The 8,990-nt window shown below is 54.8% G+C and overlaps 1 protein-coding gene across 1 annotated transcript; it reads right to left on the bottom strand.

Annotated features, from left to right (window-relative positions):
* Window positions 1-207: 207 nt before the first annotated feature.
* Window positions 208-4,421, bottom strand: CD79A (CD79a molecule). Its single transcript, XM_054463398.2, has 5 exons — window positions 4,277-4,421; window positions 2,336-2,638; window positions 1,972-2,090; window positions 871-939; window positions 208-742 (listed from the first exon to the last, which is right to left on the bottom strand). Exons 1-5 carry the CDS (start codon window positions 4,353-4,355, stop codon window positions 629-631), a joined length of 684 nt encoding a protein of 227 aa, XP_054319373.1. The 5' UTR covers window positions 4,356-4,421; the 3' UTR covers window positions 208-628.
* Between the last annotated feature and the right edge of the window lie 4,569 nt (window positions 4,422-8,990).

Here is an 8,990-nt window from a genome sequence, read left to right as displayed (position 1 = left end):
ATGACCCTAGGGTGAGGCCCTGTGAAGAGGGCCAAACCAGTCCTTCAGTTGGTCTGGGGACCTTCCCAAGAGACATCTTGTTCTCCTAGGAGGGCAGCCCAGACTGGCTACCTGGTCCCAGGTGTGGGGAGTGGGCAGGGAGTGGCTTGGGCTGGGACTCCTGGGTCTGAGGGACATGTGGGAGAGGCGGTTCCCATAAGATCCACGACTCCTGCCAAGGTCTGCAGTTGGGAAGAATTTATTATCACTAAGTGGCCCTGACAGATCAGGGAGGAGGGGGTGACACTAACGAGGCTGCTACAATCAGCTCCCCTAGAGGCAGCGATTAAGGGCTCATTACCTGCTGGTGTGAGGGGAGCCTGGGAAAGGCTGGGGGGGGGCGGGGGGGGGGCGGAGGATTAGGTTAGGAGGTGGGGCAGTTTAGAGGGAAGAAGAGTGGGACATCCCCGGGGGAGTCTAAGGAGGCCTGGCCTGGAGAAGAGTGAGGTTACCCCCCCCACCCCCCACTGGGGGAATATGACTAAGGAAGCCCCCAGGAGGGCTGAAGGGAGAATGTCCCAGGGAAGTGAGCTGAGACACTGGAGCTGGGTGCACAGCAGGCGGGGGCAGCCTGGCAGGAGTAGGAGTGTCACGGCTTCTCCAGCTGGACATCTCCTATGTTGAGGCTGCCCACATCCTGGTAGGTGCCCTGGAGGCCCCGGGAGATGTCCTCATACATGGAGCAGTCGTCCAGGTTGAGGCCCTGGGGTGGAAATGAGGCAGCGAACATCAGCACCCTGACACCTGGGGTCCCTGTCCCCAGCCACCCCCAGAGGTAACACTCCCACCCCTAACACAACTGCCCCTACCCCATCCCCACCCTTCACTCACTTCATAAAGGTTTTCATCTTCATATTCATCCCCGGCATCCAACCCGAGCTTCTCGTTCTGCCATCGTTTCTGGAGGGGTGGGTGGGGTGGGTGCCTCAGTGAGCAGGGGGAGGTGAATATCTTTCAGACCCTCCTGGATGCCAGGAAGTACTTTTCCAGAAAGGGTAAGAGATGTCCCCAAGGCCACATACTGGTTACGTAGCAGTTCTCTCTGAGTCTACAACCAGTGTTCCTCCTTCCTTCCTTCCTTCCTTCCATCCTTCCCTTCCTTCCCTTCCTTCCCTCCCTCCCCTCCCTCCCCTCCCTCCCTCTCTCCCTCTCTCCCTCTCTCTCTCTCTTTCTTTCTCTCTCTTTCTCTCTCTCTCTCTCTTTCTTCTCCCTCAGTTGCCCAGGCTGGAGTGCTGTGGCAACATCATGTTTCACTGTAGCCTTGAACTCCTGGGCTCAAGCAATCCTCCCACCTCAGCCTCCTGAGTAGCTGGGACTATAGGTGTGCGCCACCATGTCTGGCTAATTTTTTTTAAGACTTTTTGTGTGTGTGTGTGTAGAGATAGGGTCTTGCTGTGTTGCCCAGGCTGGTCTCAAACTTGTGGCCTCAAATGATCCTCTTGCCTTGGCCTCCCAAGCTAGCATCTTCTTGACTCTCCACTCCCTTACTATTCTCCATGAATAATAACAATAATAGTCACACTTTCTGTAGTGCCTCAGGAGAGGCTGGTACAGATCAGAGATTCTGGGAGGACCCCAGGCCCCACCTTCCCTGGTCTTGGCTACATCTGGAGGGTAACCACACTCCTGGGTGAGGGCAGGAGGGGAGTGAGGACACTCTTAGGGAGAAGAATGAGACTCTTTTTGGGGGGAGGTGGACGTGAGGACAGCCCAGAAGGGGAAACTAAATTGAAGACACCGCCTGGGCCCAGCGCCAGTTCAAGTCCCTTCTTTATATTCATTCATTTAACTTCCAGAGCCCCTATGTGGTGGGTGCTTTCATTCTCCCAAGTTTTGGATGGGGAACCTCAGGCTCTAGAGGGCTACCTGGGCATTGGGGGTCCCTCGGCCCAGGCCCTCGCCCGGCTGACTCGGGGGTCCGAGGGGGCTCACCCTGAACAGCAGCAGCGTCCCAGGCACCACTGCGCAGAACAGGAGGATGATCCCCTCAGCTGTGATGATTCGGTTCTTGGTGCCCTCCCCCATGTCCAGGAAGGGCCTGGGGGGAGGCTCTGCAAGGAGGTGGTATGGCTCAGAGCCCTGGCCCCTCTTGCCCTCCCTAGCCTCCTGGCCCCACCCACCTCCTGCAAGGCCCCAGACCCCCCAGAGCCCCCACTCTGCAGAGGAGAATGTCCGTCCCTCTGTCCAAGCCGGTTTGAAACCCACGTTGAAGGTACTGGCTCTATCCCCACTTCAAAGATAAACCGAGTGTCCCTAGCGGGAGAGTGGGAGTAGGGGCCAGGGCTGGGCCACTCACGGCGCACGCGGAGGTAGGTGCCGCAGGACTGCTGGTATGACTCGTTGCCCTCCTGGACCCGGCACACGTATATGCCCCCGTGGCTCTTGTTCACATTCTGGATGATCAGTGTACCATTGGGGTCCTTGCCCGGGCCCAAGAACTCAGGGGGCCACGTGTAGTTGCCATGGAGGACGCGCCACCAGGTGACGTTGGCAGTGTTGCTGCCATTGTGCGGGCATTGGAAGTGGGCGTCTTCCCCCAGGCTCACCATCAATGATGTTGGGACCCTGTGCACCACCCACAGGGCCTGGCACCCAGGGCCTGTGGAGAGACAGGGTGGGTGGGTCAGGGACTGGGGATGGCGACACATTTCCCCAGCCCTGGCCCCTGCAGCTCCAGCACTCCTAGGAAGAGGGTGAGGACACACCTGGGTGGGGAGGGGAGGAGGGTGAGGACTCTCCTGGGTGGGGAGGGAGAGGGAGAGCCCCTGACAGGGGCTGATGTATCATGGGGAGAGGGGGGATGCGGGAAAGTGAAGAAGCCCCTGGGAAGGAGAGAGGACATACCTGGTTGGGGTGGGTGAGGACGTCCTGGGGGAGGAGAATGAGACTCCCTGGGATGGTAAGACCCCTGGGAGGCCCTTCTCACCTCTGCAGCGCCATCTCTTGCCCCCATCCCGCATACCCACTTTGTACTCTGGCCCTGTGAACTCTCTGGATTTTGGATGTTTGTTCCAGGCACTGGAGGACCGCTGTCCAGACAGCTCCTTCCAGAAGCAGTGCAGGCGTCCCCTCCTCCCGCAGCCTTCCCGGTCCATTTTTGCACCCCAGCCTCAGCCAGGCCCTGCACCTGGCGCTTTTTCTTGTGTAATCATTCACAGAACCCTAGAAGTTGGTTCTCTCCTTAGCCCCATTTTACAGGAGGGATGGCTGAGGCCCTGGGAGGGCAGGCGGGTTGCCAGCATCACCAGGCAGTCAGGAGTGGCACTGGGTTCAAACTCTTGGCTCCCTGGCCTCTCCCTGCCTGGGTTGAGGAGCCAGTCTGTGGCCTGCCCTGGCCTGTGACCCTGTGCCCGGCCCTCATTCTCTGTAAGTTGTATGTGTCAACCTAGGAGTCAGGGGTGAGCTCAGTCCTTGGGCTGGGCTGCTGGTGAGCGAAGGGGCTCAGAGCGGGGTGGAGACTGGGGGTGTCTCTGAATGAGACGAGGTGGCTCAGGCTGGCTGCAGTGTCCAATCCGGGCTCCTCTGGGAAGCCCCAGCTCTCAGCCAGACCTCCCACATGGCCGGCCCCCTCTTCTGGAGGTAGGTGGAGGAGGGAGGTGAGGAAGAGAGAAGGAGGAAGAGGTGGGGAGAGGGGCCGAGCACCCTCATCGTCAAGGGCTTAAGACTCAGACGTGAACTCCAACCCTTGCTCCCAGTGTCCCCTTGGGTGGGGAACCTTTCTCTCTGAACTCCTGGGTTAGCGTGGCCACAGCCCCTGCTAGCTGTCCTTGAGCAGGTGAGGCGGAGTCCATGAGACACCCATTCCCCCAGAGCTGAGAAGGGACTCCCAACACAGAGAGGCACCTGAGGTTTAAGGCAGAGAAAGCTTTTTGTCCCCTTGACAGATGCTGAATGCTGCTACCCCTAAGTCCCCTTCCTGCCGCCAGCCCTGGTGCTCAGTCAAGAGCAACTTTAGTTCCTTATTTTGGCCTGTGGGGAACAGGAGGTGGGGGAGGTGACTCTTGCTCCTGCCTCCCTCCGTGAGGCTGTGGACGCCCCTTCTCCTTCTCTGGGCTCCCTCCAGCCCCACCTTGGCCCATCTTGGCACAGATACGATTTCTATAGGCATCTTCACTGGCTCCCCTATTATCTGCCTCCTCTTCCCCTTTCCCTGAGCCCCCTTCCCTCTGCCTGTGCCCTCTCTGCAGCCTCCATAGCTTCCCCACCTCCCGCCAGTTCCTGCCCTTTGGCCACATACCCAGGTAGGCAGCAGACAACAGGAAGAGGAGGAAGGTGGTGGCAGGCAGAGCTTGGGGGACTCCTGGACCCCTAGGCATCTTCTCCCAGTGGGTTGGTTAGTTTGAGTTGCAGCAGTCCCAGGGTACCAGATCCCTACCCCAAACCCCACCCTACTTCCTGCCCAGCCCCCCGGAGATGGGCTCCAGTGGCCCTCGCTACTGGGCCCTTTGCTCGTTGGGCCTGGGGACAGCCCCTGCCGGGTATGCTTCAGGCTATGAGTGGAGAGGAACTGCTCCCTGCACCTGTGGTGGCCACAATTCCCCTGAGAGGTGGCTGCTTGGGTTGGGGGAAGAGGCTGGTTCAAGGGCTGGCTCGTCACTGCTGAGCCTTTGGAACGAAGCCTAGGGAACCTGAGTCCTGGGCATGTGTCATGGGCAGGTGATGGTTCTGAGCTTGACCTCTCCCCCTGCCTGGACTTGGGCAAACCTTGTCCCTTCCCTGACCCCATTTCCTTGCTTCTTGGGATTAGAAACAAGGACTTAAAGGGGTTGTTGCATGCACAGAAATGGCCCATAGTAGGCGCTCAGTAAATGTTAGTCACTATAAATGCTCATGAAGAATAAATAAGGCAGGCTGACCTGTGGCTGACTACCCGTGTGACTAGGTGGGCACTTTGATCCTTCGAAGCTTGACATTTTTCATCTGTGAGATGAGGACCAGAATGTTTCCCTGTCTCATTATGTGATACGAGATGGTGTTCCTGGTATTCAAGGAGTTAGAGCCATGATCAGCTCTTTATTGGAATTCTTTTTTAAAAAAACAGGCCAGCTATGGTGGCTTATGCCTGTAATCCCAGCACTTTGGGAGGCTGAGGCAGGAGAATCACCTGAGGTCAAGAGTTTGAGACCAGCCTGGCTAACATGGTGAAACCCCATCTCTACTAAAAATACAAAATTAGCCAGATGTTGTGGCACACGCCTATTATCCCAGCTACTCAGGAGGCTGAGGCAGGAGAATCAGTTGAACCCAGGAGGTGGAGGTTGCAGTGAGCCGAGATCACACCATTGCACTCCAGCCTGGGTGACAAGAGTGAAACTCTGTCTCTAATGATAATAATAATAACACATATTTTTCTTCTTCTTTTTTTTTTTTTAGAGGGACGGGATCTTGCTATATTGCCCAGGCTGGTCTTGAACTCCTGGCCTTAAGCAATCCTCCTGCCTCAGCTTCCCAAAGTGCTGGGATTACAGGCATGTGCCACTGCGCACAGCCAGAAGTTGTTTTATATTGACCTGCCATGACTGGCAAGGTAGGCCATCCCCCATTTTACAGAGGGGGAAACCGAGGCCAGAGAGGGGAGGTTGTCACTTGCTGGTGTCATACAGTCTAGGGGTGGTGAACAGAGATTCAAAGTCGTCTTTGTGTTGCTCCCAGTTTCCTTTGACCATGTCTGGTAGGAGGGAAATGAGGCCTGAGTGGGGAGGGCGGAGCTGCTGAGATATTTGTGAGCAGTTAGGGGACCCTCACACACACATACAAGGGAATATATAAAATAAATTTATTGCAGGGAGATTTTTGGTAGCAAACATTGAGAGGCAAATGAAAAGTCCATTCGTGGGAGAATGGGTGCATACACTGTGGCAAAGTGAGCCAACAGAATGCTACAGAATAGGGGAAGGTGTCATAAGGCTGTCTCAGAAACAGCACAAACATCAGAAAAAATATCGTAGCATGATACAGTTGACTTGTTTTCAAAAGGCGTCCGCTGCTTAGGGACACACGTTTGTAGCAGAGGTGTAGACCTGTGCAGGGGAGTGGCAAACGCCCAGTTCCTGGGAGGGGTTACCTCTGGGGGACACCAGGGTTGGGTCTGGGGAGGGACATACAGAGATACAGAGAGAGAGCTCATCTTGTCTTGGTTTTATTTCCTGTGTTACTTTTTTTTTTTTTTTTGAGATGGAGTCTCGCTTTGTCACCCAGGCTGAAGTGCAGTGGCGCGATCTTGGCTCACTGCAACCTCCGCCTCCCAGGTTCAAGCGATTCTCCTGCCTCAGCCTCCAGAGTAGCTGGGATTACAGGCGGCCGCCACCACGCCTGGCTGTATTTTTGTATTTTTAGTAGAGACCAGGTTTCACCATGTTGGGCAGGCTGGTTTCGCACTCCTGACCTCAGGTAATCCACCCACCTCAGCCTCCCAAAGTGCTGGGATTACAGGTGGGAGCCACCGTGGCTGGCCACTTTTTTTTTTTTTTTTTTTTAAGAGATAGGGCCTCTCTCTGTCGCCAAGGCTGGTGTGCAGTGGCACGATCATACGATCATAACCTCAAACTCCTGGGCTCAAGTGATTCTCTTGCCTCTGCTTCCCAAGTAGCTGGGATTACAGGTGCACACCACCATGCCTGGGTATTTTTAAATTTTTTTTCTTTTGAGACAGAGTCTCGCTGTGTAGCCCAGGCTGGAGTGCGATGGTGTGATCTTGGCTCACTGCAACCCCCGCCTCCCGGGTTCAAGTGATTCTCTTGCCTCAGCCTCCCGAGTAGCTGGGACTACAGGCACATGCCACCATGCCCGGCTAATTTTTGTATTTTTTTAGTAGAGACGGGGTTTCACCGTGTTAGCCAGGATGGTCTCAATCTCCTGACCTCATGATCCACTTGCCTCGGCCTCCCAAAGTGCTGGGATTACAACAGGCATGATTCACCGCGCCCGGCCTATTTTTTAAATTTTTTGTAAAGACGGGGTCTCACTGTGTTGCCCAGGCTGGCCTGGAACTCCTGACCTCAAGTGATTCTCCCGGCTTGGCCTCCTGAAGTGCTGGGATTATAGGCACTGCACCCTGCCCTGCCTGTGTTACTTAAACTGGGTTGTGCTTCATAGGTTTTTCTTACATTATGAATACTGAATGTTAAATACTTGCATGCCTGAAGTATTTCAGATTTTTTTTTTTTGAGATGGAGTCTTGCTCTGTTGCCCAGGCTGAAATGCAGTGGTGGCACAATCTTGGCTCACTGCAGCCTCTGCCTCCTGGGTTCAAGCTGTTCTCCTGTCTCAGTCTCCCAAGTAGCTGGAATTACAGGTGTGCACCACCATGCCCAGCCAATTTTTTTTTTTTGTATTTTTAATAGACACAGGGTTTCACCATGTTGGCCAGGCTGGTCTCGAACTCTGTTTTTTTTTTTGAGATGGTGTTTCACTCTTGTCGCCCAGACTGGAGTACAATGGTGCAATCTCGGCTCACTGTGACCTCCACCTCCTGCATTCAAGCGATTCTCCTGCCTCAGCCTCCTGAGTAGCTGCTATTACAAGCACCTGCCACCATGTCCGGCTAATTTTTGTATTTTTTCGTAGAGACAGGGTTCCACCATGTTGGCCAGGCTGGTCTCGAACTTCTGACCTCAGGTGATCCACCTGCCTCGGCCTCTCCAAGTGTTGGGATTACAGGTGTGAGCCACCACTTCAGGCCAAGGTCTCAAACTCTTGACCTCAAGTGATCTGCCCACCTCTGCCTCCTAGAGTGCAGAATTTTAAAAAAGTGCAATTGCCAGCTGAGCACAGTGGCTCATTCCTGTAATCCCAGCAGTTTGGGAGGCCAAGGTGGACGGATCAGGTCAGGAGATCGAAACCATTCTGGCTAACACAGTGAAACCCCGTCTCTACTAAAAATACAAAAATTAGCCGGGCATGGCGGCGTGCGCCTGTAGTCCCAGCTGCTGGGGAGGCTGAGGCAGAATGGCGTGAACCCAGGAGGCAGAGCTTGCAGTAAGCCGAGATCATGCCACTGCACTTCAGCCTGGGTGACAGCGAGACTCCGTCTCAAAAAAAAAAAAAAAAAAAAAAGTGCAATTGCCATCCACGCAGAAGAGCCTGGGCCTCAAGAGTCCAGGATTCTTTTACATCTCAGCTCTACCAACTGACTGGTCATCTGAAACTCAGTTTTTTCTCCTGTAACATGGGTACAAACCCCGCATTTGGTAAGACTGCAAGAATATTCTGCAGTGCATTTGGCACAGTATCTAGGACAGTTCTGTAGCCCTGGGGACCAGGACCCCAGGTGTTCTGCTGGGGTCACTAGCCCCTCTGCACTTCAATTCCCCATTACGACCCCCTCCCATGAGTAAGCCTGGCTCCAGACCTGGAAGCCCTAGGAATTCGCCTTCAAGAGCCTTCGGTGGCTGAGCCTCTTTCTAGGCCCTCTACTGCCCCCCAGTGGCTGGAGCGGCGCGGCTGCGGGATTGCAGGCCTGCTCCGGACACCTAGACCTTGCTTCCTCCCTGGGACGCGCAGTGCCTGCTGCTGTGCAAACCGGACACTTGACATTGAGTTCTCATGTCAACTCTGGGAAATGTTTTCATTAACGGTCAAAAGAGGAAACTAGAGCCCAGAATGGGGAGTGAGTGGCCTGCAGCTAGAGTGCAACCCTTTGGGCCTCTTTTCTGAGGCACAGAGCCCTTGGAGTGGCTAGGTCCAGGCTGCAGCTGTGTTGCTTGGGTTCAAATGATGGCTCCAGCTGTGGGATATCTGGCAAGTTACCCAGCCTATAGCTTACTTTATCTACCTCCAAAGCACTTTTCGGCACTTACTTCACAGTTGCTGGTTGTAATGGTGCTTTTAACATTTTTATTGATTCTTTTTTTGAAATGGAGTCTTGCTCTGTTGCCCAGGCTGGATTAAAATTGCTCGATCTCAGCCCACTGCAACCTCCGCCTCCCGGGTTCAAGCGATTCTTCTGCCTC

The sequence above is a fragment of the Pongo pygmaeus genome, chromosome 20 (assembly GCF_028885625.2).
Source record: "Pongo pygmaeus isolate AG05252 chromosome 20, NHGRI_mPonPyg2-v2.0_pri, whole genome shotgun sequence".
Taxonomy (NCBI): domain Eukaryota; kingdom Metazoa; phylum Chordata; class Mammalia; order Primates; family Hominidae; genus Pongo; species Pongo pygmaeus.
This window is presented reverse-complemented; position numbering and strand designations above follow the sequence as displayed.

What these genes read in the sequence shown, in the direction of transcription:
- CD79A (XM_054463398.2), bottom strand. Translation starts at nt 4,355, where the DNA reads ATGCCTAGGGGTCCAGGAGTCCCCCAAGCTCTGCCTGCCACCACCTTC. An exon ending in GTTGTCTGCTGCCTACCTGG is followed by an intron (nt 2,639 to 4,276) that starts GTATGTGGCCAA and finishes GTCTCTCCACAG; the next exon opens with GCCCTGGGTGCCAGGCCCTG. An exon ending in GGACGCTGCTGCTGTTCAGG is followed by an intron (nt 940 to 1,971) that starts GTGAGCCCCCTC and finishes CCACCCCTCCAG; the next exon opens with AAACGATGGCAGAACGAGAA.